The sequence below is a fragment of the Rhopalosiphum maidis genome, chromosome 1 (genome assembly GCF_003676215.2).
Source record: "Rhopalosiphum maidis isolate BTI-1 chromosome 1, ASM367621v3, whole genome shotgun sequence".
Lineage (NCBI taxonomy): Eukaryota > Metazoa > Arthropoda > Insecta > Hemiptera > Aphididae > Rhopalosiphum > Rhopalosiphum maidis.
In genome coordinates, this window is record NC_040877.1 from 68,635,747 (window position 1) to 68,651,890 (window position 16,144).

General features: G+C 28.3%; 2 protein-coding genes and 1 long non-coding RNA gene across 5 annotated transcripts in view; 2 read left to right on the plus strand and 1 right to left on the minus strand.

The window, feature by feature from the left end:
• Nucleotides 1–4,530: 4,530 nt before the first annotated feature.
• On the plus strand, nucleotides 4,531–6,111 carry LOC113550285. The gene is made up of 3 exons (XR_003405009.1): nucleotides 4,531–4,581; nucleotides 5,206–5,331; nucleotides 6,002–6,111. It is a non-coding gene; the product is annotated as an uncharacterized LOC113550285 (long non-coding RNA).
• Nucleotides 6,112–7,327: 1,216 nt separating this feature from the next.
• On the plus strand, nucleotides 7,328–9,812 carry LOC113560825 (52 kDa repressor of the inhibitor of the protein kinase-like). 2 transcript variants are annotated; one of them, XM_026966917.1, is made up of 6 exons: nucleotides 7,328–7,941; nucleotides 8,019–8,165; nucleotides 8,315–8,403; nucleotides 8,470–8,550; nucleotides 8,598–8,624; nucleotides 9,669–9,807. In XM_026966917.1, the coding sequence occupies exons 1-6, from the start codon at nucleotides 7,844–7,846 to the stop codon at nucleotides 9,686–9,688; spliced, it is 462 nt and encodes a 153-aa protein (XP_026822718.1). In that variant the 5' UTR covers nucleotides 7,328–7,843; the 3' UTR covers nucleotides 9,689–9,807. The 2 variants fall into 2 exon arrangements, with proteins under 2 accessions (XP_026822718.1, XP_026822719.1); XM_026966918.1 differs by having other exon boundaries at nucleotides 7,329–7,941; nucleotides 8,613–8,624; nucleotides 9,669–9,812.
• Nucleotides 9,813–14,674: 4,862 nt separating this feature from the next.
• LOC113560697 (major facilitator superfamily domain-containing protein 12-like) overlaps nucleotides 14,675–16,144 on the minus strand; it is a 32,172-nt gene continuing 30,702 nt past the window's right edge. For both annotated transcript variants that reach the window (XM_026966729.1, XM_026966728.1), the window contains exons 8-10: nucleotides 15,494–15,644; nucleotides 15,278–15,396; nucleotides 14,675–15,170 (exon numbers count right to left, since the gene is read on the minus strand). In XM_026966729.1, coding sequence (XP_026822530.1) covers nucleotides 15,052–15,170; nucleotides 15,278–15,396; nucleotides 15,494–15,644 — 389 coding nt within the window. In that variant the 3' untranslated portion in view covers nucleotides 14,675–15,051. The remainder of the gene's footprint in view (nucleotides 15,171–15,277; nucleotides 15,397–15,493; nucleotides 15,645–16,144) is intronic.

Consider the following 16,144-nt stretch of genomic DNA (forward strand, 5'->3'; position numbering starts at 1 on the left):
ATAATACGGTACCGCGAAAAAATAACCACAGAAAAAATAGCCCCATATGAGATTTTGTAAGATTTTAAATAATAATAATTGTATAATATTCAAAACTAAAATGCATATAAAATATTTTAATTTTTAAGTGAATTATATGAGCATTTTCAAATATTTAATATTTTTCATACTCATAACTCACCTAAAAATTAAAATATCGTAAAAAACCAACGAGAAAACACAGATTATGTTCTTACCTAAAAGTTTGATTATAGGTCAGTGCACTCTAATATCAAAAATTAAAGCACACTAGGTATATTGCGGGTGCGACGTCCTCTTAAGATATACCATATCTAAATATCTATAAGTCCTACATTTATATTTATATTGTTAAAATGTCGACTTCCTAATCTGCCCATGTTACTTAGTAAATTAGTTTGAAATATCAATAATATATAAATAAATAAATAATATGTATAATAATTTTAAACAAATAGTTAATTATTTCAATTACAGTCAATAATACATAAATAAAAAAAAACGTAAATAATATTAATAATATTAAATGTCAATTATAATGCATAGAAAAAATTATATAATAATGCCTATAACCTATTAATACCTATTTTATAGTCGTTTTATCAAATTGAATTAAATTTTATTTTTAAATGTGTCCACTTGAATTTGATTGGTATTTAACCGTTTTTAACCTTTTTTAAATGGTTTTCGATTTTGAGTATTTGGTTTTAGACTCTCCTATATTTTACAGAGCAAGTTTTGCACGATCTGCCAACATTTCATTTTTTATTTTGGTAATTAAAGTCCAAATCGAGGGATGAAGATGATTATGTTCATGATCTGCAATTTTAATTAAATGCTTTTTATCCACAGAAATTTTTAAAATGCATGGATATTTGTGACTGTGTTTTTTGCAGCATTTCCACCGTATAAAATTCAAACACTCTTTGTGTACAACATAAGTATATTCTTTAAATGCCAATTTTTCTTTGCCCTTTTGACTCTCAAAAATATCTTGAAAACTATCCATAACTTTTATAGAAATTATAACGAATACAAACAGTGGCGGATCTAGGATTTTTTATGGTGGGTGTTATATTTTGTTAATAATAATAGTCCTAAAGTACCCATTATGTACAATTAGGGGGAAAAAATTAATAATTTGGTACTTAAACATAATTAAGTAATATAAAAATTATAAACAATTTAATACATTTTATTTTTTTTAAATTGGGGAATTATTAGTTATTTTTAATAAAAATACGCCGAACGGCGTAGCTCCCAAGCAACCCCCTAAATCCGCCACTGAATACAAAGCAAAATATATATACGAATAAAGCTGCAGTAAAGCACACTGTAGTACCGAATACAGAGAAATGAAAACACACAGAACTTGACAAATTTTACAAATTACCACTTCTATAAATTATAAAATTATCAGAATATAAAGATAATTTATTGATACCTATACCTTTTCTTATCCATTCTGCCGATTTTGTATCAAATCCGCCGACTACTGTTTATAATATCTATTTATTATATCGAATTATTATCGATTCCACTGGCTACTGTACGTGGAGAAGTTTCGTTAATTAGACTGATACCGATTAGTAAATAGGCGAGAAGTAACATGGGCAGATTAGGAAGTCCATATTTCATCAATATAAATATAAATATAGGACTTATAGATATTAAGATATACCATATCTTAAGAGGACGTCGCACCCGCAATATACCTAGTGTGCTTTAAGTTTTGATATTAGAGTGAATTGACCTATTATCAAACTTTTAGGTAAGAACATAACCTGTGTTTTCTTGTTGGTTTTTTACGATATTTTAATTTTTAGGTGAGTTATGAGTATAACAAATATAAAATATTTTAAAATGCTCATAATTCACTTAAAAATTAAAATATTTTATAAAATATTCACATACGTGTTTATTAGAATGTAAATTTTAGTTTTGAATATTATACAATTATTATTTTTAAAATCTTACAAAATCTTATATGGGCTTATTTTTTCTGGGGTTATTTATTAGGCAAATCATTATAATATAGTTATGATAATATAATCATCTCGCCATCACCCGACATTTCGTTAACTCACAATATCATATTAAATATTATTGCACCCGTGTACTATACGTAGAAATAAAAATTAAAAAGTAACCCGCATGGGGAAGTAGTCTCCCATGATTTTTTTGACCAATGTTTCTATAGGGTATATTTTTAAAAATACACATTTAAATATGTAATAAATACCCTCTTGGTGAAAATTTCTGCAAGCGCCTTTGCACATGATAATAAATTATTCTTGTTATCTATTATGTTTCTAACCCGTCGCCCTGAAGTTACCGTTCTCCAGTACTTAAACTATAACATTATATTATTTACCATCATTTATTAGAGTCTAACGCATGCGCACTATTAAATTGCTGCAAAACGTTGAATATATATATATTTTTTTAGTATTAAATTACTTTACAGCGATTACGGTCATCACCTTTACACACGCATGCATTAAATATATTAAAATTAAATGACATATTATAATCGGTCACACTCACTCGCGAGTCGCCTATGTTTATCGTAGTGCTTAGTGTATTGTGTATAAAATATAGATATAAGTGCGTTCACAGGCTTTACAGTCGAGGTATACACCGAAAACAACTTACTGCTGCGTGGGACTATATGGAAGTCGTATTATAAACATAAAACATAAAACATTTAACATATTATTACCGCATAATAATATGTTTATATCTTACAACATCCACAAAAAAAATAATTATTTTAAAATTTGAGTTACCATTTAGATTCTGAGTATTGAATAATGATGAATGTATTAATTTTATAACAATATTTATGTTATTTTCTGTTTGTCGTCGCCTTTTGGGTAGTTAAAATGCTTAGATTTTAAACTTTGGGGATGGTTTTTGGTAGAAAATTGGATCTAGTTGATACTTTAGATGACTTTTACTTTCGTAAAAAAAGACGTATATACTATATGAACTCTGAACCCTGTAATAATGTCAAAAACACCAAATTTCAACACAACATAGAGAACAAAATTATCTGCGTTGTATGTTCTCTCAGAGAGTTTTTTTTAGTACCTTATTTTGACAATTTTATATAATTTTTTGAAAATTTACAAAAAACACCAACATTTAAAAGCTAATAACTTACTCATTTTTAACATTATTAAATAAAACTTATTGAGAGAACACAGATAATATTATTCTTTAAATTGTGTAAATTTTTGTTTTCCTAAAGTTAATGTACCTTGAGTGGTTCAAATTCTTGTAAAAGCTTTTTCGACGCTTGAAATACGGGTGTGAGACGTCGTCTTAGTACTGTAATCGAGAAAAATAAAAATATAAAACAAGAATTTATAAAAAATGTATTGCTGGATCAAAATTCTCAACAATTTAATATAAGATCCCACATAAGTTGTTTTTAAATCTTTATAAAAATGATAAAATACACAATTTTTATATTCATTTGAAGTTGTAAAAATCATGAAAATTTTTAAGTAATATTTTGTAGAAAAAACTTAATAAATTCTTTAATTTTTATAGTCAAGATTAAAAAATTTATACAATGTTCCTCTACAGTCTACATCAATGTTACTATAATTCGTTATTCATGTCATCTACGGATTGGATAAGAGATGAATTAGTATAGAAAATAGAAATATTAGAACCGATCGTGTAATTGACATTCATCCAGTCATATAAAAACGTTATTGAACATACTGCATTTTCTTATACTCTTGTACGGTCGACACGAGACGAAATACTTATGGGTATACCCTAATAAAATATTTGACGTTTCGATAAATAGTTTGTATTGGGGTTGTAAATTCCGTCGAAATCATTTTGCCACCTTCATGCGTATATATACATACATACATATATAACAGTATATTATGTATTATTCTATAGTATAAAAGAACGATTGTTGAATACTTGAATGGACCGCCGACGGCGGGTTTTCACCAACAGGGTAGTTTTTATTAAACGAAATACCCTAGTAATTCTTATTCCTCCCGTTCTATTGATGAGAAAATGTTCTAAATATTCTATACACTGGCATACCACGACGCTTGTTTCTATACAATATTATGATACGATTCAATAATATATATATATATCTTTTACGATAATTGTTGGTATGTACGAGCATAAAACGCTTAATGTGACATTTCATATATATAGTTACTGCTGATGCAGGACTATACGGTTGACGAATAACGAATGCAGGTTTCAAACAAAAACGTGTGAGAAAAAAACGATTATAGTATTCGGGAGAAAAAAAGACAAGAGAGATTGTTATTTGTCCTTGACACAAACTGTATTTATCAATATCGTGATGGATGTAAGTAGTATAATATTTCATATAACGCATGAAAAAGTTACTATAATATACTCGTAATATATTTTGTCTTCGAAGTATTATTAGAACGATCACTGTTGATCAGCTCTCATGTACACAGTTGTATAATGCATATATTATGTACATATATTCTATTATTTAAGTGCCCCTCTAGACACAATTGTGAGTGAAAACACTGAAAATTAAAGGTTTGAAATTTTAAATTCATTATTTGCATAGCTTTTAATTTATTGCATATTATTATGGATAATATATTTATTTTGATAAGACTCGTCACATCTAAATGTGCTGTGTCCATTGTCTAATGGTAAAATATTTATTATACCTATTTTAAAATTAAAAAAAATCAAAAAATCTATGCGAGACCCTATATAATAATCTTATCTTCAAATTTACAACAAATTATAATGAATTATTCTCTATATTCTCATCCACTTTACTTGTTTGAAGACGGTCATATAGTTTATATTAATTCAGGTGTAGACGTTAATGTACCTACTGCATTAAATGCATACAATAATATACTTATCATACGATATATATTAAGATGTGCACAACGACATAGCCAGGATTTAGCTTTTTATAAGTGTTAAACCGGCTGATAATTTGATAAACCGTGAAGGGGGATTAACTAAGATTTTCATAAGTTTTGTGTGCTGATACCGTGGACATATAACATATTTTTATTTTTTACAGTTTCCCATTATACAAATAACAATTTTATTTTAATATACGTAGTTAGGTCTAATATAATACGTTCACAGAACATAATATATACAAAAAGCATTTATTAATTTTTCTGAAATTTCAAGGAAGGCTGCAACCCTGTTGGCATATTCCGTGACATATGACGTTATATGTGCTCAGATGAAATACCTATTGAAATGTCTGAAATAAATCGTCACCATCCATCACGTGAATAACTACGATTGCGTGTGGTGCGTATCCATTCTGATTTCCGAGTAATCATTCCAACGGTTAAGGCTAATATTATAATATGTATTTTAAATATTATAAAAATCAAAACCGTTGTAATATCTAAAAAATATTGAATGATATTTTACTAAATAATATTTATAGTTTTTTTTTTTTATCATTTTTAAGTACAGTCGAGTCGCGATAACTCGAAAAACTCGATTTTTTTTATTCCTCTAGAAATATAAATAAATATAAATTCGAGTTAGATATCTCGAAGCGAATTTTTATCTACCTTCAACTTCGAGTTATCGCGACTTGACAGTGTATATTATATTTTTACATTAATGTAATTATACATATTATTTGTACCTGTAAGTTGTTGATATGATGTTCTATTTATTTGTACATGGTTAATTTATTTTTCTTGCACCAAAACATCTTTTTTTTATTTTTAACTTAATGAATTTTCTTTTCTATTTAATAATTTCCACAAATTTAACATACATATTTTTCTACAATTATTTGTTATTTTTCTTATAATAATAGTATTATTTGTTTTTATATAGTTACAGTTTTACGCACAAACATGTTTTTTTATTATATGCCCTATTAAAAGTTCTCATAAACGCATCAACACCGTGCTTACAATTTTTTATTAATTTTTTGAAAACGTACACAAATGTGTTATAGGTACCTATTCCATGCAAGCATATCTATGTACGCGAGCCATTCAGAGGAGTGTATGGCAACGGGACCATTATTTTGATTCAGGCATCAGGCTCCATCTTAGGAAAATGTCTTGAGCCCCATAAAAATTGACTTATATAGTTAATATATTACTTTAAATAATACATAATAATATAATATAATTATAATTATAATAGGTACTCGTCGTTACCTATTAGAGCCTATCATTTCAAAATTGTAATTTTATTTTGTCTTTAATTAGTAATTATATATTATAAATAGGCTATTTTTTTAGTTATTTTAGACTATAATAATTATTATATTTCATTATTGTCACGTTGACAAAAAATAATGATAAATTGATAAATATGTTTATTTATGTCAACATTTTGCAAGCCTCATTAATTATTTTATCATATGGTATTATGACGATTGTGGGTGCTCCGTAAGATTTTGAGATGGCTTTATTTGTATGTACAGAGAATGTAGAATGGCGGTCTTTGCAACGAGTTCGGAAAGGGCTAAACATTAATACTTTTTCTTAATCATATTATAAGTACAAAAACTTAATACATCATGTATCATATAGAGGGTTGAAGAATTGTAAGTATACTTGATATTTTGACGAATTAAAAAAAAATACTGAAAAGTTGCAGAAGTTAAAATTAGTTTTTGTCATGCATAGCAATAATAATAATTGTCATCTATGATAAATATAAATTACCTTCATACATATTAAATTACACGCATCAGGGTTTTCATAACTTAACTTATTAACTTTAATGTTTCGGCCCATCGGCTCGTTTATACATTTGTTTAGCAGGCCAATAAGACGTAAATAAAAATCACCCTGTTACCAATCAAATGATGCGCCGTGACAGTTCTCACACGAACCAATGATCAAAAAATATACGAACAATTATTGTAAAAAATTGGTCGAAGGACCGGTGGGCTCTCGAGTCTCAGCTTCAACAACAACAGCAGTCAACAATACTCTATAATATCGTGTAGTGTGTACTACCCGCCGGAACACACGTACCTACACAGCAACAGGGCCCAGTGGGTCGGCGGCGGGACAACCGCACGTTGTTGGTAAAGTGTATAATATTGTTGTGTGCGTGTGCGTGCGCGTTTATTTACATGTGATCTCGGGCCGCCGCGAGGCACACGCGGACAGCGACGTGTACGGTCGAGGTAAAGTGGCAACCCGCACCGCTCACGTACGACGATACGACGGCCGTCTCACAATGGCCGCCCGACGCACGCACGCACGCACGAGAACCGTCGATGCGCACGCACGCGCACTGAGGCACACGTACGCACGCGTTACCCAAACGTTACGTGTGGGCGCTAGCGCGTGCGTTCGCGTAACATACTAATACTATTCTATCGTACACGCACGTCGCCGTCGTCGTCGTCTTCGTCCCGTAATATATTATTAATATAGTGCGTTCGCACCGTGTTGTTGAACCGCCCGTTCGCAGTACCGGATAAAATAATAAGACATCGCGCGTCGGGTCCCATCGGGCACGCACAGTGTAGTTGTTGTGTACGGGCCGAAGAAAGGAAAAAAAGCACACTGCCTGGCGGACGATGCCGCCAACGCGATCCGTTATCACGCAGCCCGTTATCAGCGCGTGAAACAACGTTTTAATTTTAAAAAAAAAATTTCCTCAGACTCGGCCGCGCGCGTCTCAATTTCTCCACCGTCGGTCCCGTTTCCGCGACGTTCGCGCGCGTGTGCCCAAGAGCACAGTAGCACGTACCGTAACACATCGCCGCCGCCGCCGCTGCGCGCCCGCCGAACGCCGCCGCGCGCACGACGACGACGACAACCACCACACGATGCCGTCGCACATGAACTGTTGTTTTAACAAATGCACCAACTCGAGCCGGAGCACGCAGAACCTGTCGTTCCACAAGTTCCCGACCAACGAGAGCCTGTGAGTATTTTTCGACGACACCGGTCGTTTCACTGATACCGTGTGCTTAACATTTATTTTCACCCCACTTTTCCCAGGTGTAAACAATGGGTCGATCTGTGTCAGAACGACAAAGTCATCCAGAAGTTCAAGAACCACGGTTCCAGCCAGGTGTCAAAGAGTTTCAGGATATGTTCCGAACACTTCAAGCGGGAGGACTATGTGCTGTGGACTTCGAAAAAGAAGTCAGTATACATACCTACCAACACTATATATTATCAATTATTATTATCATCACTACATTTCGACTGCCGTCGTTGTGGACGGTGGCCCCCATAGATGTACAATACTAACCTTGTTTCGTATCTGTTCTTGTTTGCATTGTCGTCGCTAGGGTGTTGCACAAAGGATCCATTCCGACAGGACAACAGCTAATAAGTCCAAAAACGACACACACGAACATTACCAATTGGAGTGATATGAGTATGTTGACTTGTCTAAGTTTGTGCCCTTGTTCGCCGATTATTAATAGTTTTGTTTACTTTTCAGTCACCGAGGAAGACGAAGCAGTCGCCAACAACGCAACTTGGAGTCCACGCGGAACCCCAAATTTTGATCTATCTGGCTCAGGTAAGTTAAGTGACCAAATTAACATCAATGTCCTAATTAATTAATAGTTGTGTATTTTCTAGTACCTGAGCAGGGTAAGTAAATGAGCGATCCAGGGTGGAGTCCTTGCAAAACTCCATGTTCTCAACTAAGCAGTCCAGTTAAATAGATCATATGTTAAATTGTACCATTTTACTGAAAAGAAGCGCAGACTTTGTTAGCTTATTAAACAGTAACATTTTTTTTTAATAATTTGGAATACTATTTCATATTTTTGCTTTTAAATTTAAAAATTACCTTAGTCTTGGGGTGATATTTTCTAAATTTTAGTTGTTAATGGTTTATAATTTTTAAATTATAAAATCAGATAAAAATTTTTTTTTATAAATGTTCAATTATCAACCAGAAAGCAGTTAAAAAAAAAAAATAAAATAAATATATTTTTTACTTATAAATGGATATGGTAGTGATTTAAATCTAAATGATTTATTTTAAAGCCACTTAAAAATTTAAAAAATAATCCGTTAATGTTTTGTAAATGCTTTGACCAAGTCCAGCACCACATATACGTTACAATATTAGTGGCGCTTAGTTATTATAAAAGTTATTTGTAAATAATTTTAGATTTTAATTCAAAGATAACAAATGGCTATTTTTAAGAGTTGTACGAGTACATTTTGTAACAAGTTGAGATTAATAAATGGTGTGTATTCTGTTTACACTTTTTCCATTCTTTTATAAAAATGCCTATATATATATGTCATAATGTTTATAATAAAAATATTTATATACTATGCAGTATATACATTGTATGTGTATGAATGTATGCATAATATAATGCAATCATGCACATTCATGTACAAACATTTATAGATTTATTGTTATGATTATAATATATAATAATTTTAATTAAACAAACTGGTTTATTGTTAATATTTAATACCATATGGCTATCTGTTGTGCAAAATTATGCTTTTATTAAAATAGTTGAAACTGGTGTACTTTTATATAAATATTAGTTCTTAATTTTTTTTTTACTATTCTAAAACTCTAACAAACATTTAAATTATTTGTACTTGAATTATTATGCTTACTCGTACAACTCTTTGTTTATTATTATGATTATTTTTTTTTTTTAGCTTTATCAATCATTTGGTAATAATTTCAAAAGATATTGTTGATCATACAATTGCTCCATTAATTAATATTGTTTCACTGTAAGAAGATAATCAATTTTTTGTTGATTATAGAATCTATACTTAAAATTAGAAGACAACCTCTTAGAAAATATTGTACTAAGTGATTTGAATATTACTTAAATTTTTATTAACATTATATTATAATAAATTGTAAAAATGTGAGCATTCTTGTACTCATGAAAAATCATTATTAAATATTTTTTTAAGTTATCACTTAATTTAGCGTGTTATTATATTGTAAGATATACTCTTGGCTAAAAAACAAAAACCTTTTTAACATAATTTTGTAAGTCTACAGTTATTCATTTATGTCAGGGAAAGAAACATCGGCACTTGAAATAGATTGGTATCAAAACTAAACCGATAATATTATTATTATGTGTTATGGAGATATTAAAAAGTATAACACTATTTTTTGTAAAACTTAATCGGTGTGCAGCGTATTATTGTTGTTTTTTTTTTTTGTACAACTATTGTTTATTATTATTATTATTTTTTTTAATTATCGATATTTAGATTGGTAAAGGGTGTATATAAAATATTATTAATTTTAAAAATAATGGGCCTTATTTTTTTTCTGAATAAATAAATTTACTAAAGATAAAGAATTGAAACACCATAAAATTAATCCTAGTATATATTTTATCATGATTTCCACTTTGTTTTTATTTTTAAGAATTCGATTATGAAAAACAAAAAATAATATAGTATATTATATACTTTATAATTTATTTTATTAACATAAACCATTAATTATCTCTATTAATTTTCTTTTTTTGTCATAGAAGAGTTTTTATACAGTTAAAACTATATTACAATTCAAAGGATGCCACCACCCATAATATATATATATAAAAAAAGTTGTGTTATAATTTTATAATTATTACCGTGCTTCTAAATATGTAAAAACTTGCATTGGCATAATATTTAATAAATAATAAATATTAATGAATGGTTCATGTTAACAAAACAAATTATCTGGTATGTTTAAATAACATGTTATTGAATAATAACATATTCAATTAAAAGTAGGTATATGTATTTTTATTTTATTTGTCGTTGAAATGTAATAAAAATACAATATTCCTTAATTGCCTTTAATTTATTAACTAATTCTCAATTTCTTTCTTAAAGTCATAAAATATATTATAAATGCTATATAGTGAGTAATTTTATACATGTCAAAGTAAAACTGTATACTGTTGTTAAAATGTTGGTATTTAACTCCTTTGTAACCTAAACAAGAAACAAAAAAACTGGGAACGCACATTGCTGGATTGCATGGTAAAATATACCTCTTCATTGAGCTATTCACCAAAATGGGTGTTTTAAACTTGAATTCAATGATAAATTATTTCATAATGTGAGCTTTTATTCTTAAAGATATTTTATTAAAAATGAATATTGCAATATTATGTCATTTATTTTTTTATTATTCATAAGGTAGGTTAGGTTGAATTAATTGTTGCAAAAATGAATAATATATTATTAATATATATAAATATTACTTAATTATTATAATAATATTTCTAACTGTTATTAACTTATAAGTCAATACAGTAAATCGTTAAACATTGTGAGTAGGATAACAATTTACATATGATATTTACAATTAATCTTAGTATCTTGAAAATGTAATTGTTTATAGAAAATAGTAGTATACCTAATACTTAACAAAAAGCTTAAGTTCCCTTTGATTAATATTTATTGAATCACAAAAAATAAACTAAAAACATATTTTGTTTAAATTGTAAAAACCTATTAAAAAAAATTATGTAAAATTTTTATATTAACAACTTTTGAGGAATCTTGTACTCAATTTCCAATTTTCAAATTTTCATGTTTGAAAATTGTTTTATATATTTTATGTTTATAAATTGTTATTAGAATTCACCAAAAATGTTTATCAACAATAAAAAAATGGGTTTATTTTTAAATGCCTATAAATAAATAGCTTAAAATTAGTAAAATATTTTAATGGGCACTTACTATACTTACATGTCTTATACAATTGATCGCTATGCTTTATAGTTGTATAAAATTAATCACCCCCTATTTATAAAATAAATTATATTAATTAGAAAATGTATTATAATTATAAATTTAAAAAATATATGTATGAGTGTTTACTGCATTGGTTAATTAAAATTCATTTTATTGTATTAAATTTAATAGATTGTATTGGTTTGAACGAACTAAGTAATATAATAACGAAAGCCAACAACGTACTTATAAATTATGATAAAAAATGTAGTTTTCTTATTTCCTAAAATAGATTATCTATAACGAGCTTAATACGATAATTGTAAGAACAATAACGGCACGTTAATACAACATGCAACTATATATGGCGGGGCGATACATTTTATACTGAGTACTGGTGAAGCAATAACAAATAATAATATATAGTTTTATACCTATACGGGGGCGTATTCAGTATTTACGTGTTTCCCGTGTGTAGGCCTGTGGAAAATTGTCACCCTAAATAACTAAAATAATAATACAATATACTGAACTATCTGCACTAACAGAATATCATTTAATTAGCTACTATAAAATATATAGTAATTAGGTAAGTATGCGTAACATATTTTATTTAAATACCTAGGTACTTACTAAAATATAATTTTTTTAAGAGTTAATTCCATTTTATTAATAATTAAAGACAAAATATATTCCTCAAACTCGTACATAATAATTATTGAATTTAAATAAAACAAAATTAAATTAAATTGGTTTACATCGACATTTGGTAACAGAAAACGTGTCGATTAAATCTTCGCAATTCTTTAATTCTTTTAACATGTAATTCTCTATAGAAAGTAATGCTAAATTGTTTGATTCTTCATTAATTTGAGTTAACCTTAGATAATTTTTTACGCGTTTTAAGCATGAAAACGATCTCTGTAGTACAATTAAACACTGGTACACTCACGAAAATTCTTAATGCTGGTGTCAATGTTCGGATATGTTTCAATATGCAAAGATTTTTTTCTCAGATTCTCGTACTTGCATGGTTTGATTGGAGTTAAATATTATCGATGTCAATATTAATACTACAATATTCAATAAATACGATTGCAAATGTACACATTCTGGCGAAAAAGTGTTGTACAAATCATTTGGATATATTTTTGCCCTCAACTAACATAACTATTTGCAAAGAATTTAAAGATGTGATTTGGATATTCAATTTATAACATTTGAAAATTATGTATTATGTACCGTAAAATACTAAAATGTATAAGAAAAAATTTGCCACTGTAGGTAGGCACGTCCTTATATGCATATAAATACACTACTATATATAACTAATAATATATTTTTTATCTATGAGAAATCTTGTTTTCTATTTTCAAATTTAAAATAATTGCAAGCTTTTGTGATTTCGATAAAAATTGTTAAAATTTTTATTTTCACGTTCAAAAAAAAAAAAAAATATGCGAATGTATTTTTGATATTTTGTGATGTGGCATGGACTACTTGTAAAGGAACTTTGTACTAATGTAGTATTTTTACTTAAAAACGTAATTTTAACATAAATCGAGAATGACATTTTCAAATTTTTATAAATAGTAACTACAGAAAACGAAAATCATATGAAATTTAAAAATTAAGTATAAAAATAAATGTGAAACATTCAAGTCTACAAAGTTGTTTATTTTTTATGAAGGTATGGGTATCTGTCAATTTTTTCGTCATCACAGGGTCTTATTGCTATAAAATCTTCCGTGAAACATTGGACTACGTCATTTTTATTTAAAAATGACAATCCGAAAAAGTACTCGAAATATCTACTTTTCTCAGAATCAGACTTGTATTCCTTAGACTTAGACAAACCTAACTTCTGAATTATACGCCACCAACTTTGAACCAAATGGAATCGACACCCTCTAATTCCAACATCGGTCCATTCGGTCCAGACTTGTTTAATTGCATTATGGATTCCATATTTCCATTTTCAAAATCTACATAAATTTCTGAAGGGCGAAATGTTAAACTTGGCGATGTACAATAGTTAATAATATGTTGAAAAATGTTGACATAAATATTCGACTCTTTCGTGGGCAACAGCAAAAACACAAGACGAACTTATGAACCTTTATAGTAACTATGGTCGCCACCGGTAGGTAGTTATGACATTATCTATACGGACTCAGTTCAAACATATAAAAGTAGCATGGACTCAATTCAATATCATCGGTGATTTTTAACTTAATTTAGTTTTTGCTGGTCAGGAATGTACATGAAATAAGTATATTATTATAACCTCGGCAGAATTACAGTATGCTTACAGCTACAAGTAAGTTATATGTTTTTTCAAAGTTATATTAAATGAAACACGTATATAGAAGTACCGATCGATTTGTGGGTAAGTATTATAAAATAATTTATATATTTGAGGAAACATAAAAATAAATCTTCATATAAACATAATAATTTATAACATAATAAAAAAAAATAAATAAATACATCTTCAAATGTTTACAAATTATTATTATAATAATAATATTTAATAAAATATAGTGTAACATTAAACAAAATAATTGATAAATATTTTGTTTCAAATAAAATAAAAATGTTGATCAATTAAATATTTATAATATAGATAATAATAATGAATAATGGTAATGTATAATTAATTAACTTTGGAGGGAAACGTTAACATTATCAACTTAATCAACAATTGTATATTGTACAATAATTTATAAAAGTCTTAATTTAAAAGAAAAAAAAATACTGTTAAAAACCAAAACCTAACAATAGTTTTAGCATAGTATTTATAAGTTTTAACAGTTTTTCACTGCATCAAAACAATTTTTTTTTAAATTTGTAAATTAGGTACAAAATAATATTTAAAAGAAAATTCATAATCCATTAAATTCTTAACTAAAAGACTAGTATAAAAAAAAATATAAATATATTTTACCTAACCTGTTTTAAAAACATTTCAATACAATTATTATCACGTTGTTTGAAAATCAAATTTACATTGTCTTGTTATTTAGAATATCAAATATAATGTCGACATCGATATTCTATATCTTAGCTTATTTAAATAAAAATAAAAATTGTTTGATTAAAATGCACAATTTTAACAGTTTTATAAAATTCAATAAAATTAACTAACACAATTCTTGTGCGTAAAAGTACTCTTTTTAGAGTTTGGTTTTAGACGATACCGCATTATACGTATATAATATACGTTAGTAAATACAAATAGTCACTTGTTTATTGTAATTTTATGTTTTATTTTCAACAATCATATTATATTATCGATTATGATAGATCGCAATGACTAGATAAACTACCAATTATTCCGTCACGAATTCACCGCGTAGCTAGGTAGGGCTTCTTGTCCTTTTTCTATCGGCTGCTTTTTCGATTGACCAGGGTGTTGATTACCGCTACTCGAATGCGTTTCCGGGACTTCAGGTGCAACTATTTAAGGTATATATGTAGGTTCTCATATTAGTTATCATTTTATCAACTATCGGGTCGGTATGTTTCAAAATTAAAATTATACAAAGTTCATTATAATAACTCACTTAGACTTGGACGTCCACCGTAGGGTAAACTGATGACCGCGATAAATGCCAAAAACGATGGAATCGTCCAATTCAAGATCATTACGTCGCGATAGTAATTCGGACACGTTTCGCAATGCCTATACATATAAATAGTATATAGGTTAGTGGTATTCGGTACAATATGCATCTACATAATATTAAAGTTTTTGAAAAAACAACGGTTACATGACTTACAAAGATTGGACGCCCATAACTACAGCTCCGTTGCATACTTTATCGGTAAAGCTCATCAGTCCGAACGTAAAGGCACCTCTGTGCGTTTTATCGCCGATTAAATCAGTGGTCAGTGCTTGACTAGTGACCAGAACTACCGAACAAGCAATACCTACAAAAAAAATCTCGATACAGAAACACGTCTAAACAGCAACTGACAAGAATATAAATATACGTGTGTTATTATTATTAGGTATTATTATTATCGCTAAGCGGTATGCATTTCTCGTACATATTAAAAAGTTAATTATGAATTAAGAGTTCTATTGCCCACACTAAATCCGGTTCGAAGAATAATCTATTATAAACCTTATTCAGTCCAAAAAAGAAAATATTTTCCTTCTCATTTTACAGATTTAGGTCTGCCAGTACATAATATGTAAATAATTATAGTTTATATTAACCAATAGATAAATCTATAAAATGTTAAAAAAATATATAACTATTAATTGTTAATTAAATATACATGTATTTTATTTATTATTGTAATTGAATTAATTTTATTCATTGTCATTATAGTCAAATGACTCAAATAAAGCTACCGTGTGCTGACGATTACTTGACTATATCGTCTATATAACCTACTGATTTACATTTTTATGAAAATATTCA

What these genes read in the sequence shown, in the direction of transcription:
- LOC113560825 (XM_026966917.1), top strand. Translation starts at nt 7,844, where the DNA reads ATGCCGTCGCACATGAACTGTTGTTTTAACAAATGCACCAACTCGAGC. An exon ending in TTCCCGACCAACGAGAGCCT is followed by an intron (nt 7,942 to 8,018) that starts GTGAGTATTTTT and finishes CACTTTTCCCAG; the next exon opens with GTGTAAACAATGGGTCGATC. An exon ending in TTTTGATCTATCTGGCTCAG is followed by an intron (nt 8,551 to 8,597) that starts GTAAGTTAAGTG and finishes ATTAATTAATAG; the next exon opens with TTGTGTATTTTCTAGTACCT.